Below are 22,573 nucleotides of genomic sequence, written 5' to 3'. Positions count from 1 at the left end.
TTTTAAATACGCTGAAGATGGAAATATTGAAGTATCAATGACAAGATAGGTGATGCACAGCAGTGGTTCCCAAACCTTTCCTCTGGTACCCCAAGCTGGGTTCAGGTATTTGATGTGTTCCACCTCAAGCCTACCTGATACATCTAATTAAGCCCTTGATTAGTTGCATCAGGTGTCCTTGAGATGGAATCCTAGATCCAGCTGGGGGTACCTGAGAAGTTTGGGAACCACTAATATACAGGAAGTGGTGTGATAGTGATAATTGAGATAGTTAGGTCATGGTGTAACAGTTGGACATCTACAGGTAGAGTAATAATAATAGGTTCAGTAACACACAGGTAGTGGTCTAACAGTAGCAGCAGAGGTTTTGCTAGGTAGTGGTATTACAGCGATAGGAGGATATACAGGTAGCAGTATAATCTGGAGATGAGAAATGTACCGGTGGAGGTATAAAACAGAGGGGGAAGATATGCATGTATCAGTGTACCACTGAGAAGAGAGATGTACTGTAGAACAGTAACCAAAATGGAGGCATTACACATAAATAGCTTTATGTGTTGCTGAAGAGCTGTAGTGAGAGGGAAAATGGTAAGAGGAGAGATGTGTTGGCTAAAGTATAGGGTTAGAGGGTAAGAGGACACGGGACACTTGTAGTCTGTTTGTGTGAGTGACAGTGTCTGTGCTCCCATGTTTTAGGATGCGGAACGGTGGGAAGAGGCTGTGGAGAACCTGTCCCAGATCACTGCCGCCCTCATCAAGGAGCGTAACCCTGCTCTCACTGGACAGCTGCTGTGGGCGTGAAGACCGCCTCAACCCCCGTTTAGCAGCCTCGCATTGAAAAAACACTTCTCCTTTCTGTTAGGCACCACAGTTCTGTACCCTACTGAATTAATTACCGGACTGCTGAGGGTCCAGACTGTGCAGCAAGACAGGTGCTTTACATACATGGTTACCTGTGTTTTATACACTACTGATAGGAGAGCTGTTATATTGGAGTGTTATTAAAGGACTGCATTTGACAACAGCTGTTTATTACTTCCCTCAGCTCTTAATGCATACGAACTTGGATGGAATCCTTCGCCTGTTGGCTGCAAACACTCCGCTTCATGTGCTGAGGAGGCACGTACTCCAGAATAGAATATGCAGTACAATATGTGCCACAACCCTGCAGTTCCAGCTGTGGCCTGATCAGTTTGATATGTTCAGTTTTGGTGACAATTGAGAGCCTTCAATTCTGATATAGAATATGAGCAAACATGGAACTAATAAGAAAGCAAATGTTCACAGCATAATTTATCTCCATAGATATGTAGTAGATTCTTAAGTAAATCCCATTTTTTATATTTTTAAAGGAATAAGTAACGTTCACATCATTGGACTTTTCCATTATATTCTTATGTAGATGAAATCATATGAAAATTTTGCAATAGATTGTATCCTCTCCAATTCAAAATGGATTTGATTTCAGTTGTGCAGTGAATAAAAAATGTAGAGAAGCCCAGGGTGTTTGATGTGGTAGTCTTTGTTTGGGGATCCTCTTTTCCAGCACATTTGCCAAGACGATTATGTGTGCATGATGACTCCCTTTCCATACAAGAAAGTAAAGTGGCTTCTGTTGATATATTATCATATAATAGACAAGATTGAAGTAACCCATCCAGGAGGGGGAGTGTTTATCACTTAATCAAAGACCCCACACATCACTTGAGCTCATAATCAAGTAGATCAAGCAGCTTTCTGGTGAGGAAGCTTGTTTTCCCGCCCTTAATTCCTAGCTTTGTGTAACTATGGAGCTAATGGAGTTTGGGGAATTAGTGTTCATCCTTGCTTTCCACTGTTGTCTGCAGTCACAACACTGAATATGATGTGGATGTTTTGCTGAATCAAGGTTATGCTACTCAGGAGCTGTACAGACAAAAACATCAAAGAGCCTCTCGGCACAGATTCTGCTGAATTCCATGCGAGACTATTCAGTGTGATTATATTTCTTACCTTGCTGAACTCTTTAACACTTTCTGGATTCTGGACTCAGTTCCTTATTCTTTCAGCTACTTTGATGAAGTGCGTGCCCATCGGCACAATACAAAATATCTCTTACCTTGGCCAGGGAGGTTGACCAAACCACTCTTGCACATTGCTTCAGAACTCAACAGTTAACATTGACATCGGTATTCAAACATACATTGATCTCTGGCTTACCATAACAAAGCCTGTCTCAATAAATCACTGTTAAACTCCTACCTTGGCACCAGCCTCCATTATGAAATATATCTGAAATAAAATACACAAAAATCTTCCATACTAAATACATGATCCATGTGCTACGTGCATGATGACAAGCCAGTGCAGCAGTACATTTAGGTGGTTTTACTTCTCTCTTTCATACAGAATAAACTTCATAAATACGTCAAATCAGTAAATGGAGGGCGATTGAGTTTGGAAGTGCCAATATTTAACATCCTAGTCTCGCTGATAGACTCCAGTGTTTTCCTTAATTCATAGCGACACCTGGCGGCAACACGTAAAATAATCACTGATTTTTTTTATCCACTAGGGGTGCTACTAGTTTAATTTAGAACAGAAACACTGAAAAGCCTACCAAGCCATCTCCTATTGTATTTTTTGGGTAATTTAGATTTAAAAATAATTTAGCATATTATTTAGAGAAATTCTAAGTTAAATAAAATGACTTTTACCACAATATATCACAAATAAAATGTTCCGATACTTTTTAAAACTGGATTCTTTTATATACTTTTTATATTTCTCAATTTGTACATGAAGCAGTTTGCCTTTTAACGTTGTTTGATCATGCAGGGGGCTACGCTGGCGGTTTCTGGTGCCGAACAGTGGCCGATTCTGGCCCATTCGCTCGCCATCTCACAGCACGATTTGTTCCAGATCCCAGTTGACTGAAATCATTATTCTAATTTGTTATGTCTCGGAGAGCCTGGCTTTTCAAAGCCGCCAGTCTGAGGCCCCTACAACCGCACACCATAACCTCAGCTGTTTTTATTGCATTGCCAGTGCTGATGAAAACACAGCTCCAACCAAACGCACAAATTTAAGTCTACAAAAGCGAGACACTGGGAAATTATTTTCATGACCTGACCACAGATTTGTAATTGATTATGGTCTACGGTTTTCTCCCGGGGGCCCCGTCGGGACTGCCAGCGTGTGAGGCAATTAACTCTCTCGGCGGCTTGGGGCCAGAGGTCCCCCCACACATGCCCGCTTCCCATAGACAAGAGTTATAAAAAGAACACAAAGGCAGCAGAACAACTAACAGAAGAATAAGCTCTCCCACACGAACCTCTGGGTCTTGTCTTCCTGGTTACGGACTCCAAACAAATAACGCTACGTTTAAAAACCCAAGCGATTCTAGCGAACGTGGCCAAACACAACAGTGTTATCTGATATCCGGTAGAACACGTTTCAGGGGTGATGCGCGGTCACTTCTGGTGAGCAGCATCTGATTCGCTCTGACAGCGAACAATATTACAGAGCCTAACAAGTGCGAGGTGCACGGAGACCGTTAAAGCGGTGGCCACAGCGCAACCTCACGAAACGGTTCTGCGTTTAGTCAAACTGTAGCTGTAGAGACAGGAAGAAACCTTTAATTGTTGTTCTTATGAGCAAGTTTTAATTACTTGCCATGGGTCATCTTAAAAACGCTCAAAAATCACGTCCTCAAGTGCACACCTAAGACTAAAATATGGAGTAACATGGGTAGGCTAATTCTTTGTCAATGAAAAACACGAATTGGAATGAGACGATGTCAGTGATTCGCTATATCTGAAATGAATTTCAGTGTATGAAATTGGCTCTGGCCAGAACCTTTCTCTCTGGCAGCCTGACCCCAACTCATTCTTTCAGCTTTCATTGCTAGTTTCATTTATTTCATTACTCCTTCCTCTCTCTTCAGTAATATTACTGATGATACAATATATTACTTTGTGCAATATTTGATTGCTTATGTAATTCTATTATTGTTGTTTTGGCAATTCAGATATTATGTAATAAAATTTGTTTTTGTGAGTGTTTTAAATACCGAGTAATGCTGCCATCTAGTGATATTGCACAAAATATATTTCTCAGAGTATCTCAGTTCAGGAGTTTACATGGTTTGGCTTTGCCTGTTGAGCTCTTTCTCTCTTTATTTGGTCTTATCTTTTATTTTTAGTATACCTTCTCATCAACAACTTTAAATTAGGCTACTTATATTCTTGAATATGCAAATCTAGTTTCAGACATGGGGTGTAGACAAAAAGTTTCAGACTGGAATACTCTGCAATGTGCACTGCAATTTGTTCTTCCATTAACATTTTCCATTGCTAAAATAAAATAAAATAAAATAAAATAAAATAAATAATGGGTAAATGTGTTGTAGACTGCGTCACATTTTGCAAGTGCACAGTGCGCAGTCTTTTTGCAAATGGCCACTGTAGCTACATATAATAAGACACCAGACCTTTCTTGAAACTACCTTAATTATGACAAACTGTACATTATTAATAGGAATAACGGTAATTATACACAATCCCATTCAGCAAATGGAAACTGCACTTTAAATTCCCCCACTTCATCATCTCTCATTTCCAGCTGAAGTCCACAGAAACATAAGATCCCAGGATATTGAGCATGAGACCCCATCAAGAGGCACTGGCTAATGTCATCTCAGCCATGCTCCAGGACATTCCCAGTGATATGGTGGTAATGATTACAGGGATAATGATCAGGTTTTAGTCCAGCGCTTAAACAAAATCTTTCATGATTCAGAATGCTATTTAGCAGTTGTTGTCTCAGGATTTGTTGTATACATAATCAAACCACAATTGTTACAATGTTGGGTCTTCCAATGAAACTCCATAAAAACGGAGCCAGAGCAGTAAATATAGCAGTACACAACACATTTATCAAAATGATCTGTTGATGAATGACTGATTGAACCATGATTACATTCTGAAAGTGTTGGGAAATGGCCTTAACTCCATGTTGATGTTGTTAAAGCAATTTAACACGCTAGAAGCAGATTTTGCTGTAAAACAATGGATGAAAAGTCAAGGGGCTCTTCAGCAATGAACATGTATTTACATACATGTTAATGATTTCCATGTTCAGATATTTCAGTCTTTGCACTTGCATATTGATGCAAACAGTCATATGTGTTTGGTTATGAAAAATGTTCAGGCACTGTTTGGAATGCGTACAATGGTTCATTCAGTTTCATGCACAATGAAAGTCAATCATAATCCCAACATTAAACCTAATATTCCTCTTTAATGCTTGACACGAGCATTAATAGAACAGAGCTTGACCAAAATTCTGCTTGAATGATTGCATGGTATGTATTGCTCTAAGCTAGCTTCTTCTGGCAGAATGTTTGCCGGTGGAATACTGCACATGGAAAATGAATCCATTAGGACCAATTTTTCAACTTCTCTTTCTATATAGCCAATCGTTTAAGTTGAATTCTTGTAACATATGTGATGATTAAACCCAGGAATTATGTTGGTTTAAATATGTATACCAGTCATTTAATTCCCATAAGGAGAGAATAATTGCTTAAAATGCGAAACAACCTGGGGAAATCTTTTATCTTAGTTTGATTTAAGCCTCTTTTAAAAATGTTCTTTAACCTTTGGGAACAGTCCTAAACTGAGTTGTGTGTAAAGAAGTAATGACATTTGATGCCCCTCAAATTCTAAATTTTCACTAGAGAGGCACAACTTTAGGCTAGTACATAAACATTCAACAAGGGCAAAAACCCAAGGGCAACCATGACCACTAGGAGCGATCAATAATTCTGTACTTGAAAGCAGTTTTTTAAACCATCATTATTGCCTTTGTCATGTCTTAGTATAGTCAACAATACTCAAGTATAGGTGAGAACTCCTTGCTACATATAGGTTAATTTGATGAAAAACACATTTTCAATGTACAAAAATGCCAATTTACTCACACATACAAAGCACTGTGTATAAGTCATTACTTCATATCTAGGCCTGCCATTAAAATATTGATATCAAAATTGTGCCAAGTTACACAAAATATTGACTATCTTAGCTCACACAAATGAAACAAGCTGTGTTCCAAAGCAATGCCATCCAATGTTTCCTAAATAGTAAAATACGTACTGTATTATTCAAAAGTATCCTTTAAATTAATTCATTCTGTTCTTAAGAGAAAAGGTGTAATTATTAAATGTTCTGACTTGTTTGTGATTATTCCAATTCTGAAGCAGTATGGCGAATTCACTCCATTTATGCTGTTTCAATAAGCAAGTGATTTTTCATTCACTGTTGCTATTTTGAAAAACTTTATCTGGAGAAGAGAAAAAGACATGAAGCACTTAAAAAAAAATCTTTCCTTCACCTTTTTTCTTCACAGATGAGAAGGTACGGACATAAGGTAGATGTAGTTCAGATATGTACATTTAAACCTAGCCTTAACTATTATGATATTTATTATCAACATCCCGTTAAATAATTTTGGATTATCTATAAAAATAACTATTGTGCCCTCAAAAAAGGTAGTTACAATAACCTTTATGGCCTGGTGTAAAGTAGCAGTAAGGCTCTATGACAGCAAATAAAATGGGTTAAATAAACTGAAAAATGTAATTTATTGCAAATAAGTGATTTGTGTTGCATACATACTCATATGGCATGGTCTTCAGGGATGGCATAGACAATTGTCATATCTGATATCTTCCATTGGTAGAATGCATACTGTGTGTTGGACATGCAAGTCTGAATGAACACAGTACACTGTAAGAATTATCCCATTTTAAAAAATGGTGAAAAGACTGGAGTAATGTTGCCAGCGTTGCCATTTAATTAAAGGAGTAATACATCCTGTATTTTATAAATCCTGTTATTTTATGCGATGGCCATTAAATAATGAGTTGCTGTAAAAATACAGTTTTTTTATTTTTATTTTTACAGTGTACAATCATAGAAATAGTGAGGTGAGTTTTCGGATGGGACTGCTTGTCTGCAGGCAGGGAGGAGGGTTGTGCGCCATCTGTCTGTGTGCGAATGAGAGAGAGAAGGTTCTTGAAAGCATTTACACCTCATGGCCCATTACCTTTCCCAAACACTCCGCGGCTCTGCCAGCCACATGTACATTACGTACAGCGCACTCACCGCTCTCTTTCAGCACACCTCTTCAGACCGAGTGTGTGTCAAACATCACCCCACTTTCTTTCTTTAACTCTCTCTCTGCTTCCCCCCCTTTCCTCTCTCTCTCTCTCTCTCTTTCTTTCATTTCTCCCCCTCCTTCTTTCCCTTCTTCTTCCTCCCACTCACTCTCTTGCTTTCAGCTCTGCTCAGAATTATTTGTATTGCCACATTAATCCTTTCCACATGTCCCCCACTGAGCTGTCACTGTTCCACTCGGGGGGGTGATTTTTTTTTCTTCTGCGAATCAGCGGGGTATCAGTTCTGACGGCTTCACACTGGTATGGGAAGGGGGTGGGGGTGGGGGGGGGGGGGAGTGATATAGTGCCTGTCGTGACAGTCACTCCAACCTTCACACATCCCCTGTGGTTCTGACAGCATCAGTACCTGGCAGCGCCAAGGAGCCCTTTCAGAGGGTAGGAGGTCCGAAACACTTCCTGTGTCATGCCAGGGCCCAGGGTGGGCACGGTTTAATGGCAGGAGGTCCAATTATTCTCCGCAATTAGTTGTAATTACATTACACACCACGACTCAGCAGTGTGATTAGTGTCTGATTATTTGTGTTTGGAGATCTATGACAGCATGGGAAGGTTCTCTTTATCAAAAGTAGGAAAAGAGGAGAAAGATTCACACAACATAGGTCATTAAAGTAAAATAATATCCCTCAATTTTGAATTATTTTATATAAAATTTTAGTTCCCCGTATACAATTCAGAAAAAAATAATATGGATTTCCTTATGTAACATCTGGATATATGTTAAATGGTAATTCTTTATATAGCATGTTCGTGGGGGAAAAAACATACTGTTTTATTTTGTTTTGTATTATGACATGCATTGCTTTTTGTCACTCTTGTGTAAAGGTTGTCCTCATGAATATCACCAGTGACACATCACCATTTTAGGAATCCGTCATGTTGTGCTGTCACAGATACAGGTAAACCATGTCAAATTTCCAACAAATCACAACTTCATATCGCACGCATCACATTGTTGCTGTTACGGCTTTCACGTTGCTTTAATTCCCTTAAGCACACGCCTCTCCGACACACCCACTCAGCTATGCACCGTAGGGTTAGAAGATTCATCACAGCCGCAATCAAACCGACAGGTAAGGCCAATGCTTACCCGCTAGAGACAGATATGAATCATTCTCATCAATTTTCTTTTGCGGTACTTTGGCTTTGGTGGAACATCTATTGTTGGTTTGCACAGCAATTGAAGCACAGCTTCTTTTTAATGTGTTTCCCTTATGCTGCAATAGATTTTTATACTTCTTTTATCTCAGTTACTCAATAAAAGCAGTTTAGTATGAAATGTTCAGCTGGTTAGAGGTGAGAATTGAAAAATGCTGCAAAATGCACTCTTTACTTCACATAAAACTGGTGCCAGGCACTTTCATCTGTCTTTTCGTCTGTCTTCTGAGTGAGACTTGGCACGCATGGTTACCTCACTGTAGCGTTCTACTATGGTACCTTGTGAGACTGAACAACAAATCTGATGAAATCAATCAGAGACTTTGCAGTTGGAATGGCATGCAGAGGGGGATCCAATGAGTGTGGGATTCTCAGATGAACGTGAATACTGCTCTCTCTGCTTGGCAGCCACAGGCCTCTTGCAGAAATGATTTATGGCTGTGAATCTCTTATATTCTCCACTTCCTCTGAGTGAAACCTTCAGAGACATCCTTCAGTTTTTCTTGCTGGTGTTGCACGCAGACATGCAGTGAGATCGTGCGGAGCGAGTGTGTTCAAATTATCCGTCCCACGCCCACGCACCACTGAATGCATTGTTGCTCACATTCAGGGTATTCGATTTGGCGTGGAATTCACTTTTCTCCTCCATTTTCATGGAAACTGGATTTTGACATTCCAACACCTCCAGGAAATCTGAGCTCCAACCAGAGGCACTGACATTCTTGCTCCATCTGTACCGATGCACATGTGTTCACTACACACCCGTGCTCCCGCAATGGCAAAAACACAGTGTCTTCAGATTACAGCGCCCACATGCTCCCTCTATAACCACAGGGTCTTCAGTTCACAGGAGCTGCTGCGGGACCCCTGTAAAAATGCTCCCAACAGATTCGGGGGAGTTAAAGGTCCATTTCACAATGGAAAGAAGCTTTTAAATGGCGTCCTAAAATTGCATCACCGCTCTCGCCGATTGACCTGATTTCTCCGATTACACTCGATAGCATGTGGCAACATTGTACGGTCGCTACTCCGTAGTGCTAATGTTCACCTATATTGTGTTTTTCCTCATTTGGTATTTCATCCCCTTGGCGAACTTTAGCTGTCGCCACCGATTCCAAGGTTGACTCTAGCTTTTGAACAAGTCCTGTCGGCTTGTCTTTTTGCTTTGGTTTATCTAAGCTTCTTAGCATATCCCATTGAAACAAACCAGCAACAAACACTTCATTGGAATCTGATCCAAACCACAGGCTCTGTAGCCACGCCCACCCCTCCCCACACAGAAAAGAGCGCCACGCCCAGACTTTTAGAATAACAAATACAGGTAAAAGGTGCATGAATTCGGCTAAAGTGTGTAAAGACTGAGATTATCAGTACATTGGCATAATTATTTTAGAATATTTTCAAAGAAATCCTGCATAGTCTGCCTTTAAGAGCAAACTAACAAACTTAATCTTGAAATTTATATCCCTTATGAGGTGGGCATCAATGAGTTTGACACTATTCTAATCAAATTGGTGCCTTTCACTTAATATTCAATGAATAATGAACAATGAATAATAAATTAATGACAAATAAATGAACAGAGGCATCTATTTGTTTTATACATCCACTTAATCTCACATCTTTGGTGCTAAATATATTCATAAGTATTTTTTTGTTTGCACACACACATATAGAACGATATTTAATCCATCATAAATAAATGGAATAATGAATAGCAATAATATAATATAAAATGTAGAGGAGAGAGTTGTAGCTGGAAATATGAACACCACTGGTACTTCCCAGTGGCACCTTGCTGTCTGTGGGTGAATGGTTCTGCATAAATGACCACAGGGCTGTTCCAAACACAGAACCGATGGCAGTCCAGAGGCACACGTTTGGGGACAAACACAGTTTTCTTGCAGTTAAGCTGGCTCCAGCACAGTGCCGTGCTTGGGTGAACTTTATTGATCTCATGCAGCCCTGGGCTTCTAATTGGCTGTTCTGGATTTGACCCGCTGGTGATGGGTCTGTCAGCTGTGGCCCAAATGTCTGCCTCACCACAGCCTGCATATTTTTGGTCGTGCAAGCACTTTTCATAGGGCCATGCCGTAAATCCTCAGCCCTACGTTCGTTAACGTCTATATTATATAAATGATTTTGTCAGCACACTGTTGGGTGTAACAGAATACTTTCTAACCAACGTTTATGTCATTTCCTTCTAGCAGCAGATATTACAGTGCTGTGAAGGTAAGGTTGCCAGAGTGGAGCCCAGGCAGAATGGAACCGAGCAAATCTAATTAAAGATGTCGGAAAGAGGCCCAGGGAGTCAGAGCCCGGGCAGCACGAACGCGCCTCCCAAACTCCGCGCCGCAGAATCCGATGTGGTAATGTCTGAGCGCGTAATTCTTCCGGAGGAGAGAAAACAGGACCCTTCCTGCCGACGCCGACGGCCACATCCAGCGCTCTGACATCAGAGGGGCTCGGCGGACGTGGTAGTGGCCGAGGCTTGGGATGATTTATACCCTGCTGTTCAGACACAGAAATAAATCCAACAACTTACCGAAGGAAACATGGGCCGTAAAGCAAGGGACCAGTCAAAGCACTTTCCTTTTTTAAATCGCAAATTATCTGATTTCTTCTGCCCAATGTCAAAGCTAATTGTATTGCTTTATGTCCCTGGTTTGTGGTATTGTTTTAATTTAGATGCACTACGTTTTCTTAGCCACATGGGATACAGTGTAGGCTTGCAGTGATCACTGAGCTGTAGTTACAATTCATTAGTGGGACTAAAGCCATGAACACTCCATTAACAGTTTGTGTGAAATTTGGTAAAACTACCCGTAATTCAAATTGTAAGGTACTTATCTCAAAGCTCTCTGAACCTCAGTTTGTTAAACTAGTTAATGGGATTTTTTAATGGATCTTTTTAATGGTTTGGTAGGAAAAATATTCTAATTGTGTCCCATACTCTGCACCTTTTCACATAAATTTAAGCAATTCTTTATTTTTTAAACACTATTTTTTGTGGCAAACGCCTAATTCCCAAAGTTGCATGAAATGAGTCAAAAACATCAGCACTTAAATTGCTTTCCAGATTGTAAGGTCAAAGTGCCTTATGGTGAGATCAATGTGACAGAGAAGATTCCATCTAAAAGGACATTGATTCCATTGGTCAGCCAACTGAAATTTTAAATTCCTTATTTGTGAACAGGAAGCTTATGTTGACTGTGAAAGATTGCATGGATGGTGAACACACATGCATTCTAGTGAGTGAAATAACTGTCAAAGCTGAGTATTTTGTCTCAGCATACATTTTTGATTCATGTTTCCATCTGTTTCTGACTACCCAGATTGCATAAATAAGCTGTACCTTTTTTGACAGCTGAAAAAAGCTCAACTTTCCTGGGTCAAGCACCAAGTCTTCTTGCAGTTCCAATAGATCATGATAGTTTTAAGGTTTAACTTGGAATTGTATCACACAGTATTGCTAGCAAAACATTCTTCTTCATAGATTATATATTTTTTCATCATTAGTTTGGAGTTGCTGTTATTACTTGCTTTTGCAGCTTGCATTATTAATCACAATATTCTATTTTTGTATAAAGACATACAATATATTACACATGCTGAATGCAGCCCAAGCTGGATTCTGATTGGTTGTTGAACTCAGCCGTTCTGAATAAACCTGACCAAACCTGACCCGACACTAGCTACTAATATAAACTACTAAATCAGTAAATCAAGGATTTTTAAAAGTATATATATATATATATACATATACATTCACGTGATGCATTTGCCTCTTATTGGTCACCTTGTCTTTGTAGGAGAGACCATATCTGAAATTCTTTAAGCCCTGATGAAGACCAGCTTTTAAATATTATAGCCATTGCAATAAAGGCTTTTTAATCCATTCTTTTCCTTCTGTTTTTATTTTTGGAGTGCCTAGAATGCCATTACTTTACAATTGCTTTCTTCCCTCAGTTCCAAGAGCACCGACCTTACATTTCTATTATGTTTTTACAAGAGCACCCGTGTGTGCAGAAAACACAGAATCATTTATTCAGACATTATGCAATGGCTGGTAAATTATTATTCCAGTGTTAAAGGTTTAAACATATTTATGGACACCTGCATTTTTGTTCCATTTCATTGCACCTTTAAATGATACTTATCATTTCAATACCACTCTTATTTTTAAGAGAGTGCTCTTTAAGTCACGAACATGTTTGTACACAAGGGTAGGAAATTTATTTCTTAGGCAGAATAATGCGAAAACATAAAGCGTGCATGGGTTTTAATGTATATAAATACATAATAATCGTACATATGTGAATATACAGTAAGATAATATAGCCAGATTATGACTTTGTAGTTTAAATGTATTTTAGGCCTGTTTTAATGCTTTTTTGTGAAGTGCATTTGATTGAGACATACCAGATGGTGTAAAGTAGTGTTGCTCATAAACTCACAGCTGTTTTTTCTTTCTTGCAAGTTCTTTCTTGTGGAGTGTTTAAAATGGTGAGGCTATTCCCACAGAAAAGCATATCACAAGTGCTCCTTTTGAAGTGTTTACAAATATGTACTTTGTTTGGTGATACATTACATATTTATAACCTATTTATGCTCCCACTCCATTGGGTCATTATCCAGGATTCTTATATAATGCTGATTAAACTGCGTTTAAGCACACCATGATCTTGAGGAGTAAACATGTCCAGAGTTTCATCTGGAACGACTGCTGTGAGCTTTATAATTCTGATTCATGTAATTAGCACATTTTCACCTAATCAGCAGCCATAAAATGCCAGTCTATTTGAAGGTAAACATTGCATGGTTATGTGATCTAGCCCATTAGAAAAGAAAATGGTACCTTCTCTATTGTTTGATCAGAGGTTTCCAGAATGCTGTTATTTACAGCACACATCACAAGCATAGAGGGATCTCACAAGGCTACAAATAACATTCACAGCTTCTCTTCTAACTGAATTTATTTACCGAAGGAAAGAAGAAATAGTATCTTGGTGGCAACAGAAACACAGATTTCAAAATTGTTGAGATAAATAACGTATGCAGTTACGCATGAAAATAATAATTCGTTCTCTCCTCATTTTTTTGTGCATAAGAGCTGAGCTGAAAACATATTTTTACAGGGAATCCAAGCCTTTGAGAGTTTCTGCAACCAAGTGTATTTGTTTTTTTAAGTATGCAGCCTCCACCGTTCCACGAAATTCAGCAAAGCTATTGTCAACATTCCCAGCACATCACAGCTTCCCTGTTTAACCAATGCTTACGTTAAATACAAGAGACAATCAGCTGACATCAACATTTCTCGAATAGTGTCTCATAAATCAAAAGCACAGGGCCATTTATCATAAAGCCGCATACTTGGTGCATCCTCACAGGCTTTGAGTAACCACTGCACAATAGAAGCACTGAGAAAAGCAGAGATAAACAATGCATCCCAGTCTAAATAAAATGTGTCCTAATGTTACCGGACACCAGTGAAAATTACTACAGCATTAGGCGACTGTTTAAAAAATACAAATAAAAGTCCTGTGTGGATGTCTTTGGGAAATCAATGAGTAGTGATGTGAAATGAGGTGAACGTAAATATATTAGCTCATGCAACTGTTTATTCAGCGAAAAAAAAAAAAACAAAAAAAAAATCTCAACAACCATAGAGCTTGTTAACTCAGGGAAGTTTCCTTCCTCGTGGCACAATTTAATAGACAGCCAAAAACTCACTATTTACGCAAAATAATTACATTTACATTATATTTTACTCGGTTTAGAATTCCCAATTAAAGCTGTGTGCCTGTGTTGGCCCCAGCTGGTGGCAGTGCAGACTAGCAGGCATGTCCTCTGAGATCCACTGCTCCTTTATATTGTGCAGTTCACCAGCTGAACCACACTGTCAATACACATGAGAACTGCACATCATGCACAGCTGGCGAAGACAGACTACAGGCACTTGGTTAGCCAGAGGGGGCACCATTTCACAATGAGGAGAGGAAATACCCTGCTGACTGGCACCCTCCCTGCCTGGGCATTACTGGGCAATTATGTGTCAGTCTACCAGACTCCGGGCCACAGTTAGCAGTAAAGGTCAGGACTAGGTTCCAGGCTGTGGGATATATCACTGCATCTTCTACCAGGGCTTTTATTGAATACACAGTTGGAATCCCATTAGAATAGGATCCTGATTTCAGCTGCATAGATGTGACTTGAATATATAATGTTCACACTCCATTTTGAAAGTCCTGATTTACTCTAAGGGGAAGGATAAACTTCATCCAGTGTTAAATATTCTGAACAATAAATTCTAAATACTACTTCAACATCTCCCACGCTGGGTTCCTGTGAGGAGCAGTTCAGTAGCCTCTCCAACAGACTGACAACATCCCTATTGTTTCCTATTGCGTTATGAGCACTGTGTCAGTAACCATAACTCTGAGAGAAGCCTCCCTCTCTCTCTTTTATCTGTCTGCCCCTCCTCTCTCTGCATGTGACTGTCTCTGTGTCTCCTCTTTCACCTCCTCCTTCCCTCTTTTCTCAGCCACCTTTTCTCCCTTTCCATCTGTCTCTCACTCTCACCCTTCTCTCCACCATACTTCTTCCTCTCCTCTGTCAATACTCTCTCTTTATCTGCCATTCTGTCTTCCTCTGTACCTTAATGTCTCCCCTTTTTTCTCTCTCTCTGTCTCCCCCTCCTTCCTTTGGGGTGAGTCTGTGATGTAGGTCCTCATTCCTGCTGTTTCCACCAGGCCATGCAGATGGTGGGCCCAACAGGAAGTCCCTCCCCCTCCCTCCTTCCTTAATGAAGCTCGTGGGACTCTGGAGAATCCTGGAGCCGATGCTGTCCTTCCCTTCCAAGCCCCCGCCCCTGCATCCCACTGAGCTGTGAGCAAACCCCGCCCCATTCTTGCCCTGACAAAGAGAGCCTAGGGCCACAAGGCTGGGATATGCTTCTCATATTATTCCCAATTTCTGACCCTGTAACTCAGCTTTTGCTCCCACACTTCACTCTTGCCAAAGAGCTACAGACAGTCTCAGAAGAACAAAATAACTGCCATGGTATTTGTCATCTCTCTCTCTCTCTCTCTATATATATATATATATATATATGTATATTTATATATATATCAATTAATTTATGAAAAAGAAAGATTTGGGTTTTAATATTAGCCAGAATATTAGCCAGCCAGGCACACGGACCAGTGCTCACCCATGTTGGGCTTGCCAACAATATAGCCAACTGAAAATGTGCTGCTGTCTACTTGAACTACTTGTTTCCAATTATAATTTAAATATACTGAATAATTTAAATCTAGCTGCTTTGCCTGGAAGTGGAATGCTACTGAATGCTTCATGGCATCAGCAATAGCTCAAACAATTTGCTAAGCCAATCATTCGAATTGGCCTGAACTAACAAAAAAAAAAAATTAAAGATCTAAATGTTTGTTGGATCCTTCTGTTTTAACTGACAGTGTGCAAAGGAGCTGATACCTGCAGTCTGCCAAACCTTTTTTGAAGTTTATTCATCCCTTCTCTTTCCAAGGGATGTGTTGGATTCTTCAGAAACAGCTGCCATGAAGCAGCTCTTCATCTTAGAGGCCAAATCTAGCTGAAAATAATCCTAAGAGTGCCAGAAAATTTTGGTACACAACAGTTGTTTACGTGATTCCTCGCAGCTGTGAGAATTGCAAGTCAGGCGTTCACCTTGGATATTGTACAGTACAGAAAGATGAAGAGCTATAAATGTCATACTCTTACCAGTGCTATGTCCCTGAGGACTCAATTAGAGTCCAGTATTTTACATTGTATATCATCGACATGATAATCACATTATTATAAATCTGCTCTAAGCCTAAATTGACTGAGTGGGAGATATTGTCTCCTTGTTTATAACACATCAATCAGACAGATTTAATTTTGTGCATATGAATGTAGACTCTACAGGGACCAGCAGAGCTACTTTAATAATTCAGCAATAATTCAGGCTTGTGGAGTCAAGCATTTTGAATGGTATCTTCAACTTTTTTTCATACTATGTCAATAATTTTGATTACAGTAAAACGCAACAGACTGTCCACTGCAAAAATGACTGGATAAAATGCTAAAATGCTATTAATAATTTATGGCACAAAATAATGATTAGACAAGCTATGTCACACCTGAGGTTTATTGCTACATATTGCTATATCCTCAGAGGTTTCAGAATCAAAATAGCTGGTAGGCCCCAGTCTGAAAAATTATCACACAACACACCTAATATGGGGAGCAAACTTCAGTATGTAAATCCAGATGAAATCCCATTTTTTTTGTTTTATAGTCAAAAACTCATAGCGTACATTTCTGTGATCCATATCTACACTGCGCTGCAATATAATTTAGTCTCTATCAATGTTTCACAGAGGCCCTGTTCTATTGCTTCTGTGCTGAGCACAGTAAATGAGAATACTGCACATTGTGTGCTTGCTGTATGGGTGAGCCAAGTCAACATTGCCATTTTCTGTATTCTGTGTCGAAAAAAAAAAATAGATCTGCTTCCAATGTCAGTGAGACCACCTCCTCTGGCAAGCTCATATGACTCAGGACAGTGAACGCAATGTCCATTTTTAGTTTCCAATAGGGGACTGAGAGGAAATTTTTTTGGCTTTTGTTCTCACCACTTTTCTGGGTTTTTGTCCTCTCAGGAACACATCATTTTACACTATCCCGTACAACAGTATGCAGCAAGTATATCCACCAGAACAACACTTTACAGGCCAGCTAATAAACAAACACGTTGATGAGTTTGATTGAATGATTGAAATCCTCTTTTGCGATTAAGAATTGTTTTATGTAGACAACTTTGATGCATATGTTTGCATCGATGTGATGAACAGTATGCATATATTGCATGGGGAGACGCAAGTGTGGTACCATAGCAACAGGGTTTTTTATGACAGAACTCCGGGCACTGGACAGTGATACATTTACTTGCTGTGTTTGATGCAGTGGACAGTGCAAGGCTAAAATGATTGAATAGAAAGTAAATACTTGTGAGTCAGTTGTGATGTTATGACAGACTGCAGCATTTTATTACATTTTACTAGGGTAAAAATGGCTTTTTGTAAACATCCCAGCTGACAGAAAGCAGACAACATTAAGATGGCACAAAACCATTGTGATTTTGATGACCTGGGAGTGTCGGTGTTTTTATGTCTTGCTCTTATTTTCAGGTTTGACATTCAGCATGAGCTCATCAAGTATGCTCAGTACCCCTTGATAATGAGAACATTTAGGGTTTAATAAATAGTCCAAGTTGTAATTCAATGTGTCTCCATAAATGACATAAGACAAATTAATCAATCTGACATCAAAAATATGTGATCAAATATAAAATCTAAAATAGGTGTACTTGAATTTAGTAATATGTTAATTTTCACAGATAGTCAACCAACAGTGAAGGGTTCTATTGGTTCCACAATGGCGTGTTGTGAATTTTACTGGAAATTTTGGAGGTACTCATGCCCTGTTCATGACAATCTGTACTTTATAGTACTGAATGATCATCTTGACCCCATGTTAGAGCCTTTCATCTTTCGACACTGCAACACCCCAAGTCCATAGGGCGTGAGCAGTCACCAGTGGTTTAAGGAGCACGGCACTGACATTATCCATATGTTCAGTCCCCAGATCTGAACCGAATCAAGTATGGGATACTATGGAAGGACAGCTGAGACAGCAGGTTTTGTCTCTAACACCTAAGTGTGGGTTGACTGACTTTCACATGGAAGAGGGATGTTGTATTCATCCTAGCGGAATACAGAAAATGGTAGACTCTATTCCACAGAACCACACATGATGGGTCAGAGACATATTAAGTGAAAAAAGTTGCACCAGATGCAATTCAACTCTGCTATTGTAAAAGGAATCACTTGGTGCTCAACAGCTAAGACAACCTAAAAAGAATACCTGTCTGGGTAAAGCTACCAAGTCCTGCAATTAACTCATATTTTCAGTCTTGGCTTTGAGTCACCACACCATTACACAAGCTCAAGAATGTTTATGAGCATGTACATGCATATAAAAAATTTACAGCAATGAAAACAGTGTTCAACCTAAACTTTGTTATATGATGGGCAAATTCACAGTTTTTTTTGCATTATAACTGTGTGGCTCTGTAGAATTCCTCCTTGCAAGCTTTTTAAGCTGCTCGACTCAACGTCAGAAATATTATTAAGGGCTGAATTATCATGCCATGTATAAATTTAAACAGGTTTATACTAAGTGGAATAACATTTGGACAATGTGAGAAATTAAAGTCAGTGGACAGAGTGCAGCATCAGAATGATTGAACAAATGATATCCAATTTAGTCTATGAAAAGAATTGTGTGGCACATGGTTTTCTGCACTGTAATTGATGTAATTGTTTCCACATGTAAGGTTGGTGGAACCCCAGCCATAGAGAGTGCTCCAATGTAAAGGCATTGGAATCGCCAATGAGATGAGCCTCCTTCATCTATTTTGGAACAGACCTGCAATCTCAACGGGGCTTCCAAACTTAATACAAGTGGGAGAACTTAAAAATAGCATACATGCGTCAACAGAACGGACCTGAATAAATATGATTATTTCTATATGTAATTTTCACACTTCTGTTGATTAATTATCCAAAAAAAAAAATTCACACACACAAAAAAATAAAAATAATAAAAATAAATAAATAAATCACTCTCCCTAGAAGCTGGGCCTGCATGATAGGAGAGTCATTTATATTTTGCAATAATTCAGTTATTCACTTCCCTTCCCTAAGTAAATGTGGATACCAAACCTGTGACTGTTAGTATTTTCTTGTAAAAGTAAATATTTTGGTTCAGGCAGCTTCACTCTGTCCTTTGAATATCAGCAGTGCTGTGAAAGCAAATATTAAGTCATATTTTCCTAGTGCTTTCTAACCTCACAGACATTTCCACTGATCATACACATTCATTTTTCATGGGCACATCAACTGAAGCAACTCGACATGCATGTAAAATCCATCAAACATGTTGAACGTATGATTTAAGACAGGAAAGTGTGATGTTTTCATAAAGGCCAATCAAATGTGATCCACTGCCAACAATATGAGGTTGGCCCCTGTCAAGGCTCAAGGGCTTTCCCATTTAGACACACGTTTGCCTCAATATCCTCCTATTGTCTGGGGCATGCGTCATTCCACAGTCATTTGGATGGGTGATGTCTGTTATGTGTGTGGGGAGGAGGTGCTTGACTGGGAGGGACTCGGATTGTTCTAGAAGTGGGGGGCGGGGGGTGGGTACTTGGGTACTCTGTTTCCCAGTGTGAGAGGAGAATGAGAGGAAAATATTTCCCCAGGGCCAAGTCAGTGACCTCAGTGAGTGAAAAATATGCAGAGGTCAATGGGTCCACTTGGACCAGGACAACATCTGACTGACAACGGCCTCCAATAACCACAGCCTTCCCATTCATTCTGAAATGACACAAAAAAAATCTGTTGTATTGACTGAAATACAGGCCTACTGACTTGAAATTATGTGATAACCGAAAATGGTATCATTCTGTGCAATGGCCATTATGTGTTGCATCTGTTGCACTTTTTATTGCTAAAATCTTTTATTCCCAAAAGGGATTAGTCAGAGATATGCCCTAGAAGGGACTGATTTATGGAGAGTGAATAATCTGTGCTTTAAACCCCCACTAGTAACAAGTCTTGTTTATTGGTATGAATCATTGTTTTATTCAAAGTAATGAGGTACAGAACAATGCCAGATGTTGGCAGAGAGAGAGAGAGAGAAAAAAAACTTAATCCCCAATACTCGAAAATTGGGCACTGTGATTCAGATCTAGTGGCTAGGAGAGCATCTGTGTGTTTTCATTATGCATCTCCAAGCGTGCTTTAACACTGGCCAGCAGAGGTCGCTGTAAACACAATCACCTGTATAAATTGAACACAAGCTTCAGTGTGGAATTCAGTGTCACAAGCTTCAGTGTCAGACAATGCCTAGCTAAACGTCTTCAAAAGATATGTTATAAATTAGATTTATTCAAAATTGAACTGACCAGCAAATTGTTTAAATACACATAGGAAATCATGTTGCAATACATTAAGGCAACATAGATTGTTGAAAAATGTGAAGTACTTATGAATTTTTGCCAACAAAGTTTTATATAGTACATACACCTAAAAGACAAAAGCCAGATGTTGGCATAAAAGCACAACACTGATGTTGGCAAGTTCACAAGCTGAAGAAACGTGAAATGCAGTAACTTTGCAAGCAAATGAAAAACCTAAAGATGCCTTTACGTCAGAAACAATTCACCTCACTTTCATGAATCATTGTGCATTTTATTAAATGGTTTTATGAACTGAAAGTAAATAGAGATACTGCAATGATAAATTTTGACAATGCCGTTGTAATAAACTTGGCCAGCAGATTTTGTATGAGTCAGAACCAAAGGACATTCAGAAAGAGGTGGTGGGGAAGGACTGTATGGTGCAGTAATGCAATAAAAACACTGCAGAGCTATTCACAGGTCATTGTCTCTACACATGAAGTGCTTTGTTCTGGCTGGACACAGACTGAAATCTAACGAGTTTCATTGTCTGTGAAATTAATTATAATATTTAGCTAAATATAATTAAACAGAGAATTTATATCAGGCTCTTGGTCTGGGTTTTTTTTTGCTTTCAAAGATATATTAAAACAAAAGTGTAAAAGAATGCAATGTTTTAATATAAATATTATATAATGTAATATAATGTTTGTATCACATTTACAACACCACAAGAATAAAACACTTCAAACCACAAAACAGGGACACCACACCCTACACTAAATAGCTGTAGCATCAGTTAAAATGATGGAACAAAACTAACAACTTCACAATATAACAATACAATAAAAATGCAATTAAATAAATAAATAAATAAATCTGTAGCTGCACGTGTAGCGTTGTGGGTAATCCTGTGGACTTTAAAAGATCTCTGTTTTCTATAAGAGGGCAAAAAAAAAAAAACATTACTAAGCGTAGTTCTCACTTAGTATTGGCACAATCCTTGAGCAAAAGCTTCAGTGCTAGCCTTAAAACTGGAGACTGCAGCACAGGCCCAGCCAGTCCCTGGAGCAGCCCGCACTCCAGTCACTCTCCATGTCCCTGACTGGACTCAGCCATCCAATTTCTGATTACAGTACCATATATCCTGTCTGTGAGGTGATATTATTCATGGTAATAAGACCACGCCCACTCCCTGGGGAGGTATTGGAAATGCTGTCCCCTGTCTCTGCTCTGCCAGCATGGAAAGGGCACCAGTATAGCCTGGCATGAATTCCGTTAGCGTTCACCCGCCGAGCCGCCACGATGGCCCCCTTCTGTAAGATTCATCCCTCCACTATGGATCACAGTGTCCTTCAGCTTAGGACTAGTGCTGCAGATCACACTGGAAGGGGGAGACTGTAGGTTTGCCAATGCATTTACAGGCTTTATATGATATATTGACACTCACTTGATGCTCATCCCCCTGAAAACCGATACTTTTTACCCCCGGGCTCCAGAGGTGAATCAGACATTGAGAAGCATAAAAAAAATAATCTCAACCATAGTGAATTCATTCATATGTCTTTCAATTTTCTAAATATTTTTTAGACCGTTTTTCTTCCATATGTGGTTGTCCAAATCAAACTATTGGTAACTATGGTTAAAACGGCAATTATGTTACCCTTAACAAAGGAGTTTTAGTATAATTGGAAACGAGAGAGTTGATCATTGATCTAATAAAAAAGCAACTTAATACTACAGAGGTAACAAACAGCCCTGTTTATAGGTACATGTCTAAATGTGGAATGCTCGACAATACAAAATTAGTTGTGTTTAATTTCCAGTGGTCTTTTTATATATTTACCATAAAAGCCAATAATTAAACGAAGAGCTACAATATTAAAACAATAATTAAAATGTGACAAAAGGTCATTTATTGATCTGTCTATTATCTAGCATTTATAATACAATTCAGTTGTACCCTTCAATCTTTTGTTTTCCCTGTATTTCTTCCCATTGTAAATTTAAATGACTTTTGAAATATATTTGAAAAGAATAATAACACAAAAGTCAAATCAGATAATTTCAGCATTAATCACATTTTCATTAAGAAAGCATTATAACCCTTCATGTTGTATTTATTTCCTTATATAAAATGCTAGTTT

At 39.1% G+C, this 22,573-nt stretch overlaps 1 protein-coding gene across 6 annotated transcripts in view; it reads left to right on the top strand.

Moving 5' to 3' along the window:
- The window catches only part of crppa (CDP-L-ribitol pyrophosphorylase A), a 47,034-nt gene extending 31,757 nt beyond the window's left edge, over nucleotides 1-15,277 (top strand). For 2 of the 6 annotated variants that reach the window (XM_035411428.1, XM_035411434.1), the window contains exon 10: nucleotides 15,104-15,265. In XM_035411428.1, coding sequence (XP_035267319.1) covers nucleotides 15,104-15,262 — 159 coding nt within the window. In that variant the 3' untranslated portion in view covers nucleotides 15,263-15,265. Of the gene's footprint in view, nucleotides 1-696; nucleotides 2,241-15,103 lie in introns of those variants that run through there. The other 4 variants (XM_035411421.1, XM_035411411.1, XR_004764589.1 and 1 more) reach the window with 3 other exon arrangements.
- Nucleotides 15,278-22,573: the final 7,296 nt, after the last annotated feature.

This window comes from Anguilla anguilla, chromosome 1 (assembly GCF_013347855.1).
Source record: "Anguilla anguilla isolate fAngAng1 chromosome 1, fAngAng1.pri, whole genome shotgun sequence".
NCBI classification, from domain to species: domain Eukaryota; kingdom Metazoa; phylum Chordata; class Actinopteri; order Anguilliformes; family Anguillidae; genus Anguilla; species Anguilla anguilla.
This window is presented reverse-complemented; position numbering and strand designations above follow the sequence as displayed.